The sequence below is a fragment of the Mytilus californianus genome, unplaced genomic scaffold (assembly GCF_021869535.1).
Source record: "Mytilus californianus isolate M0D057914Y unplaced genomic scaffold, xbMytCali1.0.p SCAF_5, whole genome shotgun sequence".
NCBI lineage: Eukaryota > Metazoa > Mollusca > Bivalvia > Mytilida > Mytilidae > Mytilus > Mytilus californianus.
In genome coordinates, this window is record NW_026262701.1 from 69,107,273 (window position 1) to 69,130,769 (window position 23,497).

Here is a 23,497-nt window from a genome sequence, read left to right on the forward strand (position 1 = left end):
TTTCTATTGTGACATTATGAAAAAGGGGACCATGCCTTAATGATGTTACTTAGAAAGAACACATTGTTTGCAGATCATTGGAAAAGAAGAATTAGTTTTGTTTCAATATTGTCCTAAAATCATTAGAGAAACAGATCAACCACAAAATCTCGTGTAATACGATATTTCTCCACTCTCAACAGTTAAATTTTAAATATTTTGGGTCCTCAATGCTCTTCAACTTTGTACTTTATTCTGTCTTTTAAACTTTTTTAATTCAAGCATCACTGATGAGTCTTTTGTAGACATTTATCACTTTGATAAGGTTTTTCTCCAGTGTGTGTTTATATCTTCTTACCTTGTGTGGTACACTTGACTTGACATTTATCACATTGATAAGGTTTTTCTCCAGTGTGTGTGTTTCTATCTTCTTACCTTGTGTGGTACACTTGACTTGACATTTATCACATTGATAAGGTTTTTCTCCAGTGTGTGTTCTCATGTGTCTCCTTAAATCTGATTTGATTTTGAACTTTGAACTGCAGCATGGACATTGAAATGGACAATCTCCAGTATGTGTACGCAGATGGACTGTCAATTGGCTAGACGTTCGACAACAATAACTACATAGCTGACACCTATAAAACAGATAAATAACAACATAATTTGGAATATACATGTGTAATGTCCCATATGAGATAAAAATTTACAGTGGAAAAAAAGAAAAAGTTTGGGTTTCAGAAAAAAAATATTCAAAAGTGGATTTGATTAAAACAATACAACTTTTGGTTAATGACTTTTCAAGAAAATGGATAATTTTCGGTGTTGACCCCTTTGAAACCTTCATTGTTTTTACGGGACTAATCTCAATAAACAATTAGGTAGTCAAAAATAAATCAAAAGTTGTTGCCTTTTAACTAATCAACTGAGCTTTGCAATATTTCTCTAAAATTGAAAATATTTTTGTTCAACTTGAAATTTTTATCTCAATTGTAATATTTTATCCCAACAGGTTATTATATCATATTTGGGTGATTGATTCCAACCTGTTTTAAAAACGTTTTTAAAATATTATCAAGTAGACCCAAGGGCAAGGATATCATCTGTAAAAAAAATATGCTACAATGGAAACTATATACTTGGTTTCTTATATGTTCGTAAATACTAATATTAGTTGATTGAGGAAACATTTCATGGATATTTGATTTTGTGTTTTTGCAAAAGTCTGCATACAAGCCTATAGAACATTTTTACTTCCTTTGTTGAACATTTAAATTCATTGTTTACCTTCTTATTAAAATTAGTTGCCTACTAACCACATAGTGAGTGTGAAATATACAAGAAAGAAAACATTGAGATAAATATAACAAGATGTGGTATGGTTGCCAATGAAACAACTCAGCACCAGAGACCAAATGACATAGAAGTTAACAAATATAGGTAAAAGACTTAGTCTCACTGTAGCCTTCAAAAATGAGCAAAACCAATACCACATAGTAAGCTATAAAAGGCCTCAATACAACAGATATGAAGTAATTCAAATGAAATAAAATGCTCCGCTGGGCGCAGCTTGATACGACCGCAGAGGTCGAACCCTGAACAGTTGGGGCAAGTATGGACACAACATTCAAGCTTGATACAGCTCTGAATTTGGATTGTGATTAAATATTTGACACAGCATAGGTTTCTGATACAGAATGAATGTGGTCTAAGAACTTAAAAAACTTTAATTTACCTATTATGGTTCAATATCCAAAATCTAAATACATACACGGTTATATTCAGCATATCAAAGAACCCCAAGAATTCAATTTTTGTTAAAATCAAACTAAGTTTAATTTTGGACTCTTTGGAGTAGACCAATTTGAAAACAGGACCAAAAATTAAGAATCTAAATACACTGTTAGATTCAGCATATCAAAGAACCCCAATATTTCAATTTTTGATGAAATCAAACCATATCATTATTATTTGCTTTTATATATAAATTAAAAATAACCAACTTAAAATGGAAAATTTTAAAGAAAAAAAAAAAGGAAAAAAAAATCCCCCCCTCCAATTTTTTGAACCCCCTTATAATTCATCACCACCAAACTCAATCCCAGACTTCCCTTTGTGATATGGTACCTTGCAGTACAATTTCAGAGAGATCCATACACTTGAACACAAGTTATTGTCTGGAAACTGTAAAAATGCTTGTTTTTTGGCCCCTTTTTGGCCCCAAATTCCTAAACGTTTTGGGCAATTACCCCCAAACTCAAACCCAGCTTTCCCTTCGTGATATGGAACCTTGTAGTACAATTTCATAAAGATCCATATACTTACACACAAGTTATTGTCATGAAACTAGAAAAATGCTTGTTTTTTGCCCCTTTTTTGCCCCTAATTCCTAAAATTTTGAGGCAATTACCCCCAAAATCAATCCCAGCCTTCCCTTTGTGGTATGGTACCTTGCAGTACAATTTCTGAGAGATCCATACACTTGAACACAAGTTATTGTCTGGAAACTAGAAAAACGCTAATTTTTGACCTCTTTTTGGCCACTTATTCCTAAACGTTTTGGGCAATTACCCCCAAACTCAATTCCAGCTTTCCCTTTGTGATATGGAACCTTTTAGTACAATTTCAGAAAGATCCATACACTTACACACAAGTTATTGTCATGAAACTAGAAAAATGCTTGTTTTTTGCCCCTTTTTTGGCCCTTAATTCCTAAAATTTTGAGGCAATTACCCCCAAAATCAATCCCAGCATTCCCTTTGTGATATGGAACCTTGTGGTACAATGTCAGAGAGCTCCATACACTAACACACAAGTTATTGTCTGGAAGTTACAAAAATGCTTATTTTTGGACCCTTATTCCTTAACTGTTGGTACCATAACCCCCAAAATCAATCCCAACCTTCCTTTTGTGGTATTGAACCGTATGGTAAAATTTCATAGAGATCCATTCACTTAAACTAAAGTTATTGTGCGAAAACCAATGTGTCTTCGGACGACAACGACGCCGACGTCATACCAATATACGACATAAAAACTAACGCCTGACTATGTACAAAGCAATAAACGAAAAACAAATATGATATACAACAACAAACGACAACCACTGAATTACAGCTCCTGACGTGGAACAGGCACATACAGAATGTAGCGGGGATAAACATGTTTGATGGCACCAAACCTTCCCCCTAACCTAGAACAGTGGTGTAGCCGTACAACATAAGAACAAACTATAATAATCAGTTGAAAGGGGCTAAACTCATCAGATCAATTCAAAGCACATAAAAACCGACAAAAAAAACACAACAAATACTTTACTTTCCATTTCAGCCCAGGCCTTAAAGTCATAAAGTTTGCAAATATGATTTTCATATTCAGACTCGGAAAGATAAAGAGGAGGAACTGGATACACAAAACAGGTCCTTTTTCTACAATCCACCACAAATTTTTCACCCTGAACAAGAGTTGCAACTCTGTCAAAAAATGAAATTTATAGTATGACATCTTACATGTGAGGTCTTTCATCTGTATGTATGATAGCATGTTTCTTCAATGTACTTCTATCTACTGCTCTGTATTCACCTGGCAATCAAAAAACAATATCAGGTCAGATTAAAAAAACAAAGGCCACATCACATAAATTCTTGTAAAATTAAATACATCTGTCGTTTTGAGATAAGAGTGGAAAAAATCTTAAAAATTCCTCTCTTATAAATATTTTGTTCCCATGCTGTTAGAAATGTGGCATTAGCTGGCAAATATTTGGCTATTGGATAGACTCAAACTCTCAAATTGAATTTATGACAGATTAAATGGTAAAGTTCTATGGGAAAAAAAAATAACAATGCAAGAAATTGCTATAAAGTTTCATTATTTCATGCATATTTTGGGTCTGGATGGCATCTAAACAACTATCAACATGACTTCCAAAGATTGCTGAAGGGCATGTGACTCTGATATAAATATAAATACAGACAGACAGACAGACAGAAATGGATTCAGAGCATGTGCAAACTTTTCCTGGCTCTGTTTATTAAATATCAAAGATAAAAAAATTATTTAAATCATAGTTTTACCTGTATAAAAATGATTTTTGTGGCCTGAAACATCAACAAATTAGATCTTACTGCTAGCTTCTATAGTTTCACTTTTTCAAATGACAATCTTTTCAATAACATGTTCGATATATCTACAATCAATCTCTAACTGAGGTCTCATCATGCGTCACATGCATACAATTCACAATTATTGACTTAAGGTCCAGTGGGAAATATGTCATGCATTTTCAGGACAATAGATCACTAAGACATTGAATAAATGTTTTGCAAGACAATTATGTATCACCAAAGTTTGAGAATATTCTAACAAAATTGAACAAAACTGACTGCAAATAGGGTATACTTATTCAATACTATTTCCTTGTAAATGTTTGATTTAAAAATAGTTTTATTAATTTCTTCCCACAGTACTGTATAAATCATAGCTAATGCCACACTTTAAGTAACCTTCCATATATCAATCATTCAACTAATGAAAATGTGATTGCAGATTCACCCAAAAAAGGTTACACATAATTTTGCTAACTATTTGGTATACATCATAAAATGGGTAATCATTCTAACCATACTGCCTGATCATTTTTTGTCAGATTCTTTGGTAGTGTGGTATTTTCAATCAGGAAAATCACAATCACTTTCATTACTAATGTAAATAATTCAATAAACTTTCTAAAATAAAAAATTAAATTAAATTTCAATGTGTGAATTTTTAGGACTATTTCTAGTTTATCCACCTAGAGTAGAGGAAGTGACAAATATTTCCCTTACTTTTAAAATAGCCATGATGTTTTTTTTTAAAAGGACACAGTAATAAAATGTTTCAACAAAAATTGTGACCAAGTAGAAAGTATAAAACAACACTTCAACTTCAGTTAAAATGGCCACTTCTCAACATGATTTAGCATTAAAAAACTTGTCAATAGTAAAATATAACTTGGATGGATGAACTGATTTCTCACTGAATATGAATAGATAAAATAATTTCTCTCAGTACATGTTAGTGTCAGACAGATATATGAAGCTGATATCAGAATGCAAGTTATTATTATTGCAATGAATACTCACACAGTCACATTGATAAAAACCTCACAATAATTTCTGAATTTACATTATATATAATTGTAGAAATGTACTTACAGAGATCACACTGAAATGGTCTCTCACCAGTATGATGGCGAATGTGGAGTCGTAATTTATCTACACGACTAAAACTTTTCTCACACATTCCACATCGATAAGGCTTCTCTCCTGTGTGTGTGCGGATGTGTCTAGTCAGATCTTTAAAGTACACAGTTGAAAATTTACACTTATCATATGTGCAAACATACTTCTTTTCTCTTTCTTTGCTGGGTTTATTTGCCATCTTCTTGGAAGATGAACCTTTTTAAGGAAAAATATTCACAATATCAACAATGTACAGAACAGATTATTCATCTCATTACCTACTAAGTATGTGTTATTTTTTAAATCATGAAATGAAGAATTTTTCTTTTTTTCCTCAATCTTCTTTTGTTGTGGTATCATTTAAAACCAAGATGGTGATATTATTTACAGCTAAGAAAGAAAAAAAGTCTCAACATTTTTTTTTAGGTTAACAAGTACATCTTTCATCAAATCTTATACAAACCTGTGTTTTTCTTTGATTGTATGTCAGGGTGTTTTTGAGGAATTCTCCCTTGTGTTGTCATATCATAGTGTTTCTCTGGTGATAACACTTGTATAATACTTCCATCTGTAGAATAAATTTATAAGCATTATACAAATAGTTCCTTAACTAAGGACACCAGTTTTCAGTAGAAGTGAAAATCATATTTTACTTTCAAACAGTTAAAAATAATAAAGCATATATTGAGTCTCTAGTGTCAGAGACAAATGCCTCTTAAATATTGTTAATTTTTTTTTTTACAGACAATGAATAGGGATTTGTTTTACAAATCTTTAAAAATGTACCTCATCTTTTTATCATAAAACTGCAAATTGTTTGCATGAAATTTTCTGTTCAATATATCCATTTAAAATTCTACAAGGTGTAAAGCCCATCACTTGAAAGTTAATTCTGGTACTTTTCTGTCATAAATACACTTCAAAATACTACTCAGTTATTCACTCAGTGAATATGGCATGAAAATTATTAAAATCAGACTTATGCTCTAAAATTTTTCAAATCAATGTTTATGAAATAACAAACCTCAACTTTGAAAATAGAAAAAGATAAGAACTTAAAAAAAGCGAAATTTTAAAATATAACAAAATGAAGGTTTTTAAAAACATTTAGCTGTCCCTTTGTCTTAATCTGGATATTTATTTTAGAGAAAAAGTGAAAGCATTGTAAACTTAAAACCAAAAATGGGCAAATAGTAAAGTATCTACTATACTATAAAATTTATTGAATTTTTTTCTATCAAATTACAGGTCTGCAAGGTAATGTCACAAGCGACACATAAAATCAATTATATAAACAGGACATTCAATTTATCTACAGCACAAAAAATAACTAGTTTTGTAATATATTTGATTTTCGTTTATTGTTATATACATAAATCAGGCTGTTAGTTTTCTGGTTTGAATTGTTTTACCTTTGTCGTTTTGGGGATTTTTATAGCTGGCTGTGCGATGGGTTTTGCTCATCATGCTCATTGTTGACGGTCATACGATGACCTTTAGTTTGTCACTTCTACATCATTTGGTCTCATGTGGAGAATTGTCTCATTGGCAATCATATCACATCTTCTTATTTTCATATTGTCCAAAAGAAGTAAATTAATTCGGAACTCCTCTAGAAATTGTCCATTCTACTTTTACTGTTTGAACAGGAGTATTCAAATAAATAAAGCAGAATACTTACCAACAGGGTGCACTTGATGTAAATGAACTGTGTACTGAATTTGTCCAGGGGAAGTAACTTCGTTAGAACCATCTTGGTGTAGAGGAATACTCTGATTTTCTAATTCCTTAAAAAGTTAATATAAAAAAGAAAAGCTTTGCTTTTTATTTTCAAATGCAATTGCAATAAAAAGGTTAAAACTTCAAATGCAATAAAAGTACACATTACTTCAAATTATTTTCTTTAAGCAAGGTAAATTGCTTAATGGAGATACTGATGTTTATCTTTCTGGTATATTTTTTATATGCTTAATGATTTTTATAGTTTTATTCAAATACAATATGAATTAACCATTGGTTCAATTTCATGCATCTAAATTAACAAAGTGATAATTTTCTAAATTCAAATATTTAAATTTGGAGGTTTTATGTCCATGTAACCTTGATGACAGTTGCTAGCTGCTATATTCAGATAACTTTATTTAAGCTGCTCATATTCATACCTGCACAGATTGATATGTCTGTAGATCCCCTTCCATCCTAGACTCTGCATTGTTGATTGGTAAGAAATAGTTTTTCTCTGGTGTTTTATGTAAAACATATTGTATTCCCGATGCTGTTCTTTCTGAATTTTGTTCTGCATTTCTATGTTTTTGCTGGTTGATTTCTGATTGTGTATTTGCTTCGACCCTATCTTCTGAATTTCCATATTGTACACCATGTGCTGAATTTCTATTTGAATAACTTTGCCTTTTATATTTTTCAGAAAAACTATTCTCCTGTTCCCTTTCTGTTTCCACGTTTTGTAAAAGAGGATCTTTGGAACTCTGCATTAAATTACTTTCAGACAGAGGATCTTTGGAACTCTGCATTAAATTACTTTCAGACAGAGGATCATTTTGGAAAAAAGAGATTTGACCCATGGTAACGTCATTAGCCGTTTTAAAATTTTGTGCAGATTCTATGTGTTTATCTGAAGACTGATATCTACTGGTTGAAGAAGTAATGTTATTTAATGCATCAATTGTTATTACTTCACCTTTAGTTATACCTTTTTGTAACTGTCTTTCTTTTAGTTTTTCAATACAGTCATTGTTTAACAAAGAAACTGCCTTTTCATTCTTATCATGTATATTATCCATGGTAAGGACTTGCTCCTTATGATTTCCAGACTGAACTAGATCAATATTTACATTTAAAGAAGGTTTTGTTTTCTCCTTTCTTTTATCAGATTCCAGCTTTTGTGTTACTCTTGAAGGTAACACAGGAGTGTTATATTTCACCTGTAATTGTTTGTCTAATGTATGGTTAATAACTCCTGTAACTGAACCTTGAGGTATGATATTTTGATGAACATCTTCTGCACAAGTGTAAACCACATGTTGTTGTTGTGGTTCATGTCTCAGTACAATAGGTTGGTTTTCTCTGGATCCAGTCAGAGTTGTTGCATACCCATCAAGAGCAATGCTATGGTCTTGTCTTAAGGTAAGAATACCAGATTCTAAGGAGATAATGTTTTGTATGGGATTTTTGTAAGCTGGGTTCAAAACTTGTTTAACTGCTTGAGTGCCATCTTTCAAATTTTCTTGAATAGGTTGGGTATCTACATATTTCTGATTTGGCTGACTTGAATTTTTTTCGTGAGCAACAACAAATTGTGGCTGTTCATACACCTGTACTTGTTTTTGCCTAAAAGATGGCACTGCTGTGCTTTTTGGATCTGGAGTAATGTTTCCTGACAAGTCATGATTTAAACAATGATCATGTGATTTTTCATTTGGTGGAATTACATTAAGTACTTTTGATGAGCCAGCTGAACTTGAAGCTATAAGTTGCTTAGTTGTTGTCTGTGTATCCAGTGCAGCAACACTTACACTGTTGTCTTGGTAACTTGTAATCAAATTTCTTACAACTTTCAGAGGACCAGTAGGGATAGTATTCAATGCTTGATCCTGTTGCATAATGTTCCCAGAATTCACATTAGAATGCAAAACAGAATGATAATGTTGTAATCCCAGATTGATTGTTGTTTTATTTGCAAATTGTGATTGAGATGGCTGTAAGTTGTGCTCTTCAACAACAGTAGAATCAGATGTACGCTGCAATTTTCCTGAACTAAGATACATTTCATTTTGAACTGCAATCAGCTGATCAGAAGTTATTTGGGGAGATGATCTATTTAAATCATTGGAATCACTCAATATTATTATAGATTTTTCTTCATATGTAGGAGGAAGAGCTACTTGTGGTCTGTTGTCACTTGGAATCAACTTTTCTGCAAAGTGTGATGTAGGTCGGGTCGTATCTTTCGTGGGAAAATCTGACAATGATGATGATGGTATAACAGGGCTGTGAAACTCTGAGATCTGTGATCTTGCAATTAAAGAATAAGTGCCATTGTGATCAATGACCATGTGTAAAGTTTGTGGAATCATCTCTTGTACAAGATTTTCTGAAAATAAAAGAAAAATGTGTAAGGTACTATGAATGAAACAAACTTTATTTTTAATTAAAAAAATGCTGTGCCACGAGCATTTATAGAAACATGAGCACATAATGCAAATGTCCCCATATTTCAAAAGACTTCCAGAATTGTAAACCTGAATAATTATTTTTTTTTTTTTTATAAATTGAAAAGGGACAAACTTCCATTTTTATCATAAACTCTGAAACCACCACTTAGAAAAGTTTATAAAGCGAAGCTGTTTTTTGAAACCAGACATTATGTAAAAATTTTGTAATCAACCAATAGTGTAAACCTGGCTTATCATAAGACCTGCACCTATATGAAGATCCATGTGCTGGAAAAAAATAAATGGCAAATGAGAAAATGACAGACAATTCTGACTCTTGAAACCTCACCTCTAATGTCAGTTGACAGATCTTGACACACATCACTTGACAGTACAGAGGATGTTTTAGATGACACCACATGCATCACCTTAGCCAGCATAGATGAAGACACGTTAGTTGACACTACAGGAGTCATCTCCGATGACATTGTAGCTGGAATCTCCTTGGCTGATATGTAAGTTGACACTTCACAGGACAATTCAGTTGATGTCACAGCTGGTACTATAGTGGTTTCAGTTGATAAATGAGTTGATTTCGGAGGTAAACTTTCAGTGGCCATTACTGGTGGCACAATAGTTGAAATAGTAGGAGAAACCTCTGTTGACATTACAGGTGACATAAGATTCAGAGCTGTCACTTCAGTTGCCACATTTGATGATGATGTGTTGATTAGCCCTGTATGTAAATTAGATGAAGTCTCACGTGTTACTGACTTAGCTGATGAATCGTGGCATACAATTCTGTCGGTTGCCAATCTGTCTTGAAGTGTTGATTGTATGTATTCATGACCAGGAGGTGGTGTACAGACAACTGATTCAGCTGAGGCAGAATCAAGGTGAGAACTGACTTCAGCTAAATCTTTTGACTCATTCTGATCACTCTCTGGATAATGATCCTCAACTAATGATCTTGAAATAGAATCTTGTTTTGTTTTTTGTTTTATTTCTGGTGATGCACATTCAATATCTGTTTCTATTGTTGGTGTACTACATAACTTAACAGAAGTTTCAGCATGTAACTGGTTCAGATCTCTTGATTTATTTGATGGTGAAGTATGTTCAGTACAATGATGTGCAGCTGTTTTATCAACATTCTGTCCTGATTCAGATGATTCATGTTCTGTACAAGGATTGGCTAAAGCAAATTCTGGTTGCTCAATACTTGAATCCTGAATCTGTTGACATTTTTCATTTTGAATGTTATAAATCTCTGTCACTGGTATACAATCATTTCCAGAAATGTGTAACGAATTTGAAGGTAGATCTAATTCTGAGTGTTTTCTTAAAATTTCTTCACTTGCAGTCTTAGGTATGCTAATATGTTGAAGACATGAGTAATTCCTGCTTTCTGTTTCATTTTCTTTTGAAACTTGATCCTGAAATTAAATTTGTAAATAGCATTTTGAAATAGATTTAAAAGAATGTAATAATGATAGTACATGTATCTGTAAGATTTATTTACAATTTTTCCAGATACATTTGTAAATCTTAACTCATGGTATAAACACTATCCTATCTTTATAGACAATATGATGATCTCCAGACGTCATTGGTTTTCTCATGCTTTTAAGTTGTAATCACATTGTCATATATCCCTTATAGCCATTCATTCATACTATCATTTAAAAAAAAAATGTATGCTACATTTTGTATTTCTCTATCAAAATATGGCTGATGGTTTAATCTGTTGTATTGTTTGCTAGCATAATGTTCTCTTTCATAAATTACAATTTCTCAGATCAGGATTCTCAATTATGATTTACTAAAATAATAATCATTGAAAAGAATATTAAGTTTTAATAAGTCATTATTTTTGTTCAAAGTATTTCATCTGCTAAAAATATCATAACAGTGAAATTTTAAAGGAAAGGAATGGTAGTTTCTTTTCTAGTTGTTTATTATACAAAAATTTAATTGTTTTATATGAAAATCTAATCATTTTTCATGTAAAAATCTAGATGTTGTCTCACATGAAAATCTACTATTTATGAACTTGTTATTGATTGCAAATCTTCATTAGAGTGGGGTTTATTTTGTTTTTGTTTTGTGGGGCTATGTGGTAGCCTTACTGATGTTAACTAAACATGTCTCTTTTTGGTTTTGAGAGGCTGTATAACAGTCTCATTGATGTCAACTCAACACATGTCTTTTTAAGGCTAATCAGAAATTTCTGTGTTCAATTATCATTGTTACAGTTGAACAATGGACAAATGCAGCATATGAAAAATACTATCAAAATTTTTAAATGTGACTTTTCATTTTTGCAAAACCTATCCAATCGCATTTTTTGCTATAAAAAAAAATATCGCAATAAATTTTAAAATTTATAATTTTCATATTAATATTCCTTTCACATATAATAAATATACTTTTTACTCAAATTAAAATTTCTCATATTAGGCTAAATAAAACTAAAAGGAAAATTATCATTAACTTACTGAGTAATGTGATTGTTGATTCTGACGGACTTCTTTCTGGACTACATGTAACACAGGACAAGTTTGCTTCTTGTGAACAATAAATTCATCTAAGTCATTTATTTCAGCCTTACAGGCACCACATATATGTGTATCCATAATAACTGTAAAATATAAAATAAGCTGTTGACACAGAGATACATTGTATGTCTCACTTTAAGGTAATTTTTATAGTTAGAGCAAATTTGAAATTAAAAAGGCAATACTTTACCATGTAAACATTGGAACTTTTGAGCAGTGTTCCTCTGTCTGTATGTCAAAATTATATATTTTGAAATATAGAACCTTGTGGTAAAATTTCAGAGATCCATACTCTATATACAAATTATTGTCCTGAAACAAGAAAAATGCTTGTTTTGGCCCCTAATTAACAGCTATGACAATGACAATAACCCCTAAAATTAATCCCAACCTTTCTATTATGGTATGGAACCTTGTGCCAAAAATTTCATAGAGATCTACACTTACATGTATACTCAAGTTATTATCTGTGAACCAAGTTAGTGTCTATGAACCAGAAAATGTGTTTTGGCCCCTTTTTGGCCCCTACTTACAAAACAGCTAAGACTATAACCCTAAAATCAATCCCAACCTTCCTATTGTGGTATGAAACCTTGTTCTAAAATTTCATAGAGATCCATACACTTATACTAAAGTTATTGTCTGCGAACCAAAATGTCTTTGGACGACGACACAGACATCCCCATAACTTTAAATTGAAGCAAAAATTTTGCTGTCGTTTAAAAATCAAAATCTTGTAGACATGCACATCTCTATTATGTATAGAAACATACTTCAAAATATAAAAGCTGTAGCTCAAAAACTGTAGGAGGAGATAGCCAGACAAACCATGATCTCTTTATGCAGCTAGTACCAAAAAATGACTAAGATCAAATACCTGGCATTTTTACAATATTTAAAAACATCAAAATCCTGTTGACATGCACACCTCTTTTATGTGTAGAAACTTCCTACAAAATATTGAAGCTGTAGCTCAAAGACTGTAGGAAGAATAGCTGGACAAATCATGTATCTATATATGGACAGATAGACAGGGGTAAATCAATACGCCCCTCAATATTTTGTCGCAGGGGGCATAAAAAACAGCATACTTAAATGCTGGGAAAATTGTAACCCTTTAAAATGTTATCTTGCACTAAAATCCCAATGGAGATTTTCAAAAGTTTGACCATTGTGTGACTAGCCTGTATTCTTGCATAATGTAAGGTTTAACAAGTGTCTGAAAAGGGGGAAATAGTTTTTATAGAGCCTCTTTATAGTTACTGTACAACAGATACAATTAAGTCTGCCTCATATCTTGACTTACAACTAGAAATTGACAATTTGGGTTGGTTGAGAACAAAGCTTCATAACCTAAGAGATTATTTCAGCTTCACAACTGTGAACTTTTCATTTCTATGTAGCAACATTCCAGTGCCTGCATATGGAGTATATATGATCCGATTGTTGTAACCACAATCTTGTCCTCATTTCATTGAATTATGAGCTACAAAATTAGACTTATTACAGGGTTTCTACTTGAATGAGCAACACCAGATGTGACATATGTGTAGCAGGATCTACTTACCCTTCAGGAGCACCTGAGTCTGACATCACCACCAGTTTTTGGTAGGGTCCGTGTTGCTCAGTCTTTAGTTTTCTAATGTGGTGTTTTGTGTACTGTTGTTGTTTTTCGTTTTTTCGCAATGGCATTGTCAGGTTCACTTTGGCTGTTTTGTATCCTTTTTTTTTTATAGTTTCACCTCTCTTTTCTATTTTTTTTTTTTTTTTATCTCATGTACTGATTAAGCACACTTTTCAAATTTTAGTATCCGTTTTTACCAATTTATGAATGTGGTATCTTAGATTTTAAGAATTTTTTTTGGAAAGCTGACAAATATCGTCTTTTTTCTTTCTTCATCTGGAATTGTCTGTCTCATCAATATCGAAAGGAAAATAGAAAATTCAGGTAACCGGTAACCAGTTAGAAAAAAATATTAAAACACATCACTATAACGGACAAAAAACTCCGGAGATGATTTCACAGCATCGAACTTTGATCTATTATAAAAAGAAAACCTTATTAAAATTTTAAAATGTGGTATGTTTGTATTATTTCTAACATTTTTTTCACAACAACGACTAACAAAAGAAAAACGACGAAAAGTCAATTACCAGTCCACAAAATACCACACCGAAAACTTACGATTGAGCAACACGGACCCGTGACAAAAAAATACTGGTCGGATGAACTCAGGTGCCCAGGACGCCAGGACAAGAAGAAATTTCTGCTCGTAATGAATTTCCCAGTATAGGGTTATTTAAAAATTGCAACTGTGGGAGAATTCTAGCATATTAAAACTAGTAGAGATGCTGAAGAATAAGTATTCAATCAGAAAATTTACACTGATGAGGCCCCTCATGGGGGTGTCCAAGTAATCACATAATCACAAATGTTTTGCCAATATAATCACATAATCATTAATTATTTTTTTTAAACGAGATAATCAAATAATCAAAAACATAGTCCTAGAAATAGTTGGTCTAGCTGGTAATCAAATAATCACTATAAAAAACGGCCAAGTAATCACATAATCAAAAACCCCATGAGGAGGCTCACTGATAGCTAGCATCACAAGGATATTAAATGTGACCTGGGACTATTATACTTACAGTATAATCGTTCCAGATATGACTAAGATCTAATGATTTACATATTAAAATTGTTACTAATATTTACGGTTACGAAAATTCTCAAGAGGTGGCTATAGTCTGGGAATACTAATATGTAATAGTCCCAGCTATAGTACGTTATTTTAATTAGGCAATTTTATATGAGATATGTTTGATGTTGAACTTTCTGGAAATGTGCGTTAATATCACAATTAAATAGTGAAAAGGTATCCCTTTTAAGTCATAGATAACAAATGGGTATGCACGAATGTTTACTTTGATCAAAATTTTATTATCATTCACAAGAATTGTAAGGTTAGACACAAAATCTGTATTTTAATCAGATTACCCAGTGAAAAGATTGTTAAAAATATACTGGGGGTTGCTATACCATCGAGCAGATTTTAAACTTAACTTGCTTATTAATATATTCATATCTATATTGTATGCTAAGCTAGCTATGAGCAAAAACGAAAGATTTTTAAATATTTTGTCAATAGGTAGCTCATATCATGCTGTTCGAGATTATCACAATAAAGTGTCACTTAAATTCTTTTTTTGGCACTCCAGGATGTTGAAAATTCCGTTTCTGTAAAGATTATGTATATGTGAGGAGAGATGTCAATTTTGCGAAATATAATTCGATGAGATAGCTATTATTTGATAATTTTAAGTCATAAAACGATACTGAACTGCATGGAGGCCTTAGTTTTTGTTTATTTGCTACATACAGTACAGTATAAATCTTTAATAAAAAAATCCATTTCTTAAATCCTCTGAATTACCCCATCCTTAACAAAACAACACCGGTATTATTTAGATGAATCAATTGCTTTTATATGTTGGTATAAGGAATGTTATCATAATTAAAGATGCAATAATACATGATTTTTATTGAAAATTTTAAACTTACATGTATTTCGATATAATGCATCTTTTCATTTTCAAGTAACAACCAATTTGGAAATGATTTAGGATTTCGAAGATTCAATAATAATACTTAACTCTTTTACCAAAAATCCAGAGACATCGTGATAAGTCTCTGGTCAAACTTAGCGGCACGATGTTATTTTTAATAGCCGGGGAAATGACAGAACAAATAATCGAAGTCGAGGACACTTCAGTCCACCAACACCCTCCTTAAATGTATACCAAATATTCCTGACGATAGAATAATAGCTTTGCATCACAAAAATGTGTTCTTTTAAATATAAAAATAAGAAGATGTGGTATGATTGCCAATGAGACAACTCTCCATAAGAGACCAAATAACAAAGTAATTAACACTGAACTATAGGTCACCGTACGGCCTTGAACAATGAGTAAAACCAATACAGTATATATATTTTTTTACGTGTTTTCTGTACTTATTTATCATTTATTTCTGAATATTTTCAGTGTACCCGTTTACGAGATACTTTCAAGCGTTTAATTGTGCGTTGAAACAAAATAAATCATGTTGTTACCGGGTCCTAAATATCGTTCGAGTCGAGACCGAGAGGTTAAAAACTTTTTGAAAAACATCTAAAATAGATTGGAAACAGTGTCGGCAGGGCATTAAAGACGATCTTTCGTCGTATTGTAGAATGATAGGTGTAAACGGGGAAAAAAATGATAAAAAATTTCTTGATTCTAAAATTTAAATAAATGTATGATTTGGATATTCGAATATCACATTTTAAAAAAATAATTTAGAAATAAATAAGAAAGAGTTCATAATACGGCAATTTCTAGAATAAGAAACAAACTTCAGGTACTCGCAAAGCGGTTTGTGTTTGTACCGACCGACAAGGCAGTCAACAATGTGGGGGTGGTAGTATACCGTAAATACTGCACACGGAAGTTTTTAAAATGAAATTTTAAATTCTTCTATATTCAAGTCCGTGCGCTCTATGGACAGAGAGTCATATAGTAAACAATCATATCATAACCACATCACAGCTTAAGGCCCCTTCTGAACATTTGAAGGTCCCAACTATGTATTGGTTACCTTAACTACACAAAAAAAAAACAATAATATATCGTTTCATCTCGGCCTCTAGTAAGTGTTCTACAACTAATTTTTCAGTTCTTTTAACTAGTTCCTTAACATCTATCAAAGAACTTATCATACACTTTTGTAATAAAACATATGAAAATAGTGGAATTAACTATTTTTGGAGTGTAAAAAATTCTTTTGCCGATGATGTTTTAGATAAATCACGTGCTTTGGATGGTCCTTTTGGTTCTGTTGACAGTTTTGAATTTTACTCTTTACACTGCACTTCCACACAATCTTATCAAACAAAAGTTTTCCTAATTAATTAAATGGTCGTTTGATAAATCTGATCGCAAATGTATTTGTTGCAACTCATATAAAACCTCCTTCTCTAATGGAACTTACTTTGAATAAATCAAATATAAACAGTAGTATTTGTCCTATCCTAGATTTAGATACTTCTCTTTTACACAGGAAACTCTACACAAACATTTACGACAAAAGGGACGATTTTTGTCGCCAACAAACTAGTTTAACCCCGCCACATTCCGTATGTGCCTGTCCTAAGTTAGGAACCTGTAACTCAGTGGTTGTCGTTTGTTGTATATCATATTCATTTTTCGTTCATTGTTTTTATACATAAATCAGGCCGTTAGTTTTCTCGATTGAATTGTTTTACATTTGTCATTTCGGGGGCATTTTATAGCTGACTATGCGGTATGTGTTTTGCTTATTGTTGAAGGCCGTACGGTGACCTGTAATAGTTGTAAATTTCATTGTCATTTGGTCTGTGGTGGAGAGTTGTCTCATTGGCAATCATACCACATCTTAATATTTTTATACAGATAATAACTTTAAGTGGTATAAAGACCTAAAAATATAGCTATTGAGGATAATTAGGTAGAGGAAACACTTATATTTTTAAAATATAATTTCCAATTAGGGATTGCAATGATACTATATGATAAAAACTATCGGCGATTTTTAAGAGCTCTCAAGATGACAGGCATGGTCATCTCTTCGATCATTTTTTTAATCGATTGTAGGCTAGCGGCGTAGAAATCCAACGGAATGCACATGCGATCGCGAGACATGGGCCCCTTTATTATTATTATATTTTTTAGGCTTCGTCTTTATTATTTCAACATAAAATAACTGTAGTAAAACGTATAACCTAGTTATTGTAAGATTGTATGGATTAGAGTAAGTAAGCATAAAACATCATCAGAGAAAATTGAATAAAAATCTTAAACACGCAAAAGGGGACAACCCCAAGCGGCTATGCCAAGAAGGTACTTTGAAGTTTTAGACCTAAAAACTACTTCTGGTCAACAATGTTCTACTTCTTAATGGACTTTTAAGTATGAACTAATTTGCAGATGAAAGGCATAAGACTAACTACTGCTTCTAGTGGACGTGACATCCATTCTCATAATGAACGCTTGCATGCTTATCAGTCCTACACACAGCCCTCAAATTGAAATTTTTTACACAACTACTGTTGAGATAAAAACAACATCAAACTTAAGTGGCTGTCAACATTCATTTAATGAAATATGTCAAATTTGTAATTTTATCAGTAACATTAACATTACACAGGTTGATTCAGATATCGTTATAATTTCTGCATCCTTTGTGATAAAAATAGTGGATGGCATTGTTTTTGCGCAAACATGACATGAAATATAATTTCAGGTGTATATTTAATGCACATTATATACATAAAAGAATAAACAATTTCACATCTTTTTGTTAGGGATGAAAAAAAAAAATCAACAGAAAGTAACCGTTTGGTAAAAACATTTCAACTAGTTCAAATAAAACATTTTAAAAGCAAGATGGAATTTTAAAATTAAACGTGCATATGTTTCAAATCTGTATGACAAATGGCATTTTCGTTATGAGAGAGAGATGTATATAGATTTCGATAATATGCATGTCTATGTTGTGTTATGATAAAGGTTGCTGAACTATGTGAAGCAAATCTGATAGTAAAATGAAACTTCCCGGATTAATACATCAAGAGATTTGAACTCCCACAGATAAATATCAAAGGAGGTTAGAAGTCAATTTCATGGTTCAATGTACTTAATTAAAACAGTGGCCGTTTTATTTAAAGTTAACAATAGCGGGTGTCGGGTTAATTAAAAGGTAGTATGTATTTATGCTAGTAATATAAAAAAGGAATATCCTTGAACCGGTTTGAAAAGGTTGTAGTTGTTTTACCCCCGTTTCTAAAATGCATTATAAATAGATTTAACGGCAGATTTACGAAAACGATGAGATGTAGCACTCTGTTAGTTTGTTTTGTAAGGTCACTGTCTCGTTGACGTTTACCTAACGTCCCCTTTCATTCATATAAGATCCTGAAACTTTGTTTCAATCAATGCAGGCCCAAATGTCAGGAGTATACTTCAGGAAATTACTTGGCTTCAGACAGGGGCGGAGCGGGCATGCACCCCCCTCAAATTTGCTAAGCATTGGTTGTTCTCAGCTTAATAAAGAATATTTCGATAATTTTACCACCCCTGTCAGGCTTAATGAATGTTCAGGCACCATCATAATTACTGTAATACTTATATAGTTTTTCTAAATGATTTATATGAAAATAATTTTGTGATCAGAAATATTTTTTGAATAAAACTCCAATCCAATAGGCAATTTTCTAGTTTCTCTTATGTAAGGTGTTAAAATGCTGCTACTAATTAGCAAGTTAATCTAACCTTTATGATTTATTTAATCAGTTGATGAACTTGATATCATTGAAATATACAGGGATTAAATGATGAATACATGGTATAAATTTTGCAAGTTAATACTTTTAATAAATTGTATTTTTCTGTGAAAGTGAGATGCTCCAAAGGCAAAAAAGCACCATAAAATTCAAGGATATGGTTTACTTTGGGATATTTTTAGGCTGGTTTGTCCTAAAAAAATCAAAACACAAACTGCAGTGAACTAAAAATCTTTGGACTCTTTTTTTAATTCAGTAATGAAGATAGTTGATATACGTATACAACATTTTAAAGAACATTTTACTCTTAACAACAACCATAAAAATCCTATTTCTCGTATCAAGCATAAACTAAAAGAACTAGCCAAGGAATTTGTTTTTGTCCCGGCTGATAAAGCTGCTAATAATATCATTATAGTTTGACGTAAATTTTACATTGAGGTTCTGCAAAAGGAAATCACGAATTCACCAACATTCCAACTGACTTCATTTTCAGAAAACGATATCTGTAACAAACATAAACTATTAGCTACTTCTTTACAAGCAGAACCAAATACAATGAAAGTCCCAACTATGTACTGGCTTCCGAAGCTACACAAATCCCCTTACAAATATAGATTTATTTCGTCTTCAAGTCATTGTTCCACTACTAAATTGTCTATTCTACTTACTAGTACACTTGGTACAATCAAAAACCTGATAATAAATTGTTCAAATAAGGCCTTTGAAAATAGTGGAATTAATTACTTTTGGAGTGTCAAAAACTCATTGGAAGTACTTGATAAATTACATGCATATATTGGTGATTTTGAATCTGTTCAAAGTTTTGATTTTTCTACCCTATATACCACTTTGCCTCATATTCCTATTAAGAAAAAATTCACACACCTAATTAAATGGGCATTTAAAAAGTCGGAATGCGAATACATATGTTCAAACTGTTTTAGGTCATTTTTTAGTAGCAACAAACAAAAGAACTATGTCAATTGGACATGCTTTGATACTATATCTGCCCTTGAATTTTTACTTGATAACATTTTTGTTCGCTTTGGAGATTCCGTATATCGTCAAGTTATCGGAATTCCAATGTGTGACTTACTGTGCACCACTTATTGCGGACCTGTTTTTGTATTGTTATGAGTTACAATTTATGACTAAAATCAGCAAAGACCCATCGAAACAACATCTGATACAAAAATTTAACAATACTTTTAGATATTTTGATGATATATTGGCTCTCAATAATGACGACTTCAGTATGTATACTAAAGAAATTTATCCTTTTGAACTTACTTTAAATAAAGATAATACTAACAATGACCACTGTCCCTTCCTCGATCTTGATATCTATATCATTAACAGGAAGCTTAATACAAAAATTTATGATAAAAGAGATGATTTTTCATTTCCTATCGTTAATTATCCATTTTTAGATGGTGACGTTCCCTTGTCACCATCTTATGGTGTTTATATATCTCAACTTGTACGATTCGCTCGTGTATGTAACAACGTATTAGATTTTAGCAACAGAAATTTATGTATTACTGAAAAATTATTACACCTGGGTTTTCGATATCATAAACTAGTCAAAACATTTACTAAATTTTATCATCGGTACAAGGACATCATTCGTAAATATAACTCAACATGCAGACATCTTATACGTTCGGGTATTTCACATCCAATCTTTTATGGTAATATTCTTTACAAAGCACAAAAATGTCAGTATTCACCTCAAAAGCTAACAAAACCTTTAAACACTTATTAAGAAGGGATATAGTTACGATACTGTTGTCAGGTCATTAAAGATTGCATATTTTGGCTTTAATATTGATTCACTTATAGGGTCTTTGCATCGGAATTAAACACATTTATTCTAAAACCAGTTGTTGGCATGACACGGGTTATGTTCTTGTCATATATTTTATGACGGTATAATACTAAACCCCTAACAGGAGGGATTGTGCCTGATATTCATATGATGAAGACATAATCTTTCAATCAGTTTAATTGAGGTCTGGAGCTGGCATGTCATTAACTGCTAGTAGTCTGTTGTTATTTATGTATTATTGTCATTTTGTTTATTTTCTTTTGTTTCCTATTCTGACATCGGACTCGGACTTCTCATATACTGAGTTTTACTGTGCGAACTGTTGTGCGTTTGTTTTTACTACATTGGCTAGAGGTATAGGGGGCGGGTTGAGATCTCAAAAAACATGTTTAACCCCGCCGCATTTTTGCGCCTGTCCCAAGTCAGGAGCCTCTGGCCTATGTTAGTCTTGTATCATTTTTAATTTTAGTTTCCTGTGTATAATTTGGAGTTTAGTATGACGTCCATTATCACTGAACTAGTTCTAGTTTAGGGGCCAGCTGAAGGACGCCTCTGGATGCGGGAGTTTCTCGCTGCATTGAAGACCCATTGGTGGCCTTCGGCTGTTGTCTGCTCTATGGTCGGGTCGTTGTCTCTTTGACACATTCCCCATTTCCATTCTCAATTTTATTAAATTAAAACTTAAGGCCCATATATAACATTATATTCTATACCCGAAAGGAGACTTCAATAAACTGTTTTTTTCTTGAAGGATTGTGATGAACCAATATTGCACAAGATCTCACTTATTTCTGAATGTACAATACACTGACTGAGGTCGACACTTTTCTTACCATGTTCAGGACGAATTTTACAAAATGAGTTACAGTCATAACTCAATGAATGTTGTACAGGCCAAATTAAGAGACTTTGCTGGAAGATAACACTTTTGGTAACTGTTTGGTAAATAAACACAGAACAAAACTGTTGCAAGAATAATTTTCAGCAGGTGAAGCAATGAAATAACATTGTTTCTGTGTAAATATTTTTATAGGCAACACCTGTGCTTGTGCTGTGAGTGAATTGCTCTCAACAAATTATATTTTTTGGTCTTTTTGTTCTGGTCATCTGTATTTCATGTAACTTAACAGCTTATCTATGAAAGATACAAGTTGACTCAGACATAATTAATAAGCTGTTGACACAGTGGTATGTCTCATCGTATGTACTTGATAGAAAAATGCAAATGTTGAAATTAAATAGCAATACTTTCACATGAAAATTATGCGAAACATTCAGTGAACCATGACTAAATATGCAAGGCTAAATAATCTTCAAATGTATTAAATTTTAGTGACTAATCAAATGCGGTTCCGCTATAAACAGTCAGGGGACTTATTGAAATACTTATTTAAGTAGCAAATTCGAAGTTTTGTCACAAATTGTGATTTTGTAGTTTTACAAAAATTTCTAACACATAGGTTTAGATAATATCTTTTCATTAGTAAAATTGAAAAAAAAGAACTTTTTGCTTCTTTTAAGCAGCAAGGTTTATGCCTTTGATGCAATCATTTAGCTGCAAATTCTATTTTAGTTGAAAAAATGCTATAAAAATGGCTTTACATAATGAACTCATACTTTCTTAACAGATTTTTCCCAGCAGTGGCAGAATTTTTCCTGTAAAATTCAAGGTTTCATCACATAGATTATGTAATAAAATTCTAATGTTCGCGATCAAAATTTCAATTTTTCGGGGGTGTTGAAATTAGTGGGGGTTATTAAAATAATGATACTTAAAGAAGTGATTTTTTGGAAGGAAATTGAGGTATGATACTTAAACAAGTGATTTTTATGTCATTATCCTAGATTTAGTACAAGGTCATCACCTGACATGACCCGGTCATCCTATCAACACAGATGTTGGTTCTGATAATTTTAGCAACATAATTAGTCCCTGGATCATTAGTATTCTATATTTAAAGCTACAATAAAATTAAATCACTTAGTCAAGTGATTAATTTGTACTACTTAAATAGGTGATTATTAAAGAAAGACAACTCTTACTTCCAACCTTTATGGACATAATGTTACTTGAATCAGTGATTTAGAAAATCACTCATTTAAGTAAGTCCCCCGACTGATAAATGACCTAATCTCAAACTTACACGTTAGATATGTTCAATACGCAAAAGTTACAAAAGATAAGAGGCCATATAATCTCCATGGATATGCGTTTTATTATTGCTATTACAAATGCCTACCAAATCAACTTACCATGAGTGGTGTCCCTTAAACTGACCTACAAATGTTATCACACACTTACAAATTTTGTTGAAGCTGCTGCCTGAAACATCACATCTTGGCAGGGCAAAAATCGTTAAGGTTTAAGTTT

The 23,497-nt window shown here is 32.2% G+C and overlaps 2 protein-coding genes across 3 annotated transcripts in view; both read right to left on the reverse strand.

Moving 5' to 3' along the window:
* The window catches only part of LOC127701262 (uncharacterized), a 29,854-nt gene extending 16,016 nt beyond the window's left edge, over nucleotides 1-13,838 (reverse strand). For both annotated transcript variants that reach the window (XR_007981959.1, XM_052205092.1), the window contains exons 1-9: nucleotides 13,753-13,838; nucleotides 11,872-12,014; nucleotides 9,723-10,809; nucleotides 7,364-9,312; nucleotides 6,883-6,988; nucleotides 5,665-5,769; nucleotides 5,175-5,417; nucleotides 3,489-3,561; nucleotides 415-617 (exon numbers count right to left, since the gene is read on the reverse strand). Coding sequence is in view for 1 of the 2 variants with exons in the window: in XM_052205092.1 (XP_052061052.1) it covers nucleotides 415-617; nucleotides 3,489-3,561; nucleotides 5,175-5,417; nucleotides 5,665-5,769; nucleotides 6,883-6,988; nucleotides 7,364-9,312; nucleotides 9,723-10,809; nucleotides 11,872-12,009 (3,904 nt within the window). In the remaining variant the exon portion in view is untranslated. The remainder of the gene's footprint in view (nucleotides 1-414; nucleotides 618-3,488; nucleotides 3,562-5,174; nucleotides 5,418-5,664; nucleotides 5,770-6,882; nucleotides 6,989-7,363; nucleotides 9,313-9,722; nucleotides 10,810-11,871; nucleotides 12,015-13,752) is intronic.
* Nucleotides 1-23,497, reverse strand: part of LOC127701296 (beta-catenin-like protein 1) — a 370,618-nt gene that overhangs the window by 286,510 nt on the left and 60,611 nt on the right. The gene's annotated exons all lie outside the window — the stretch shown is intronic.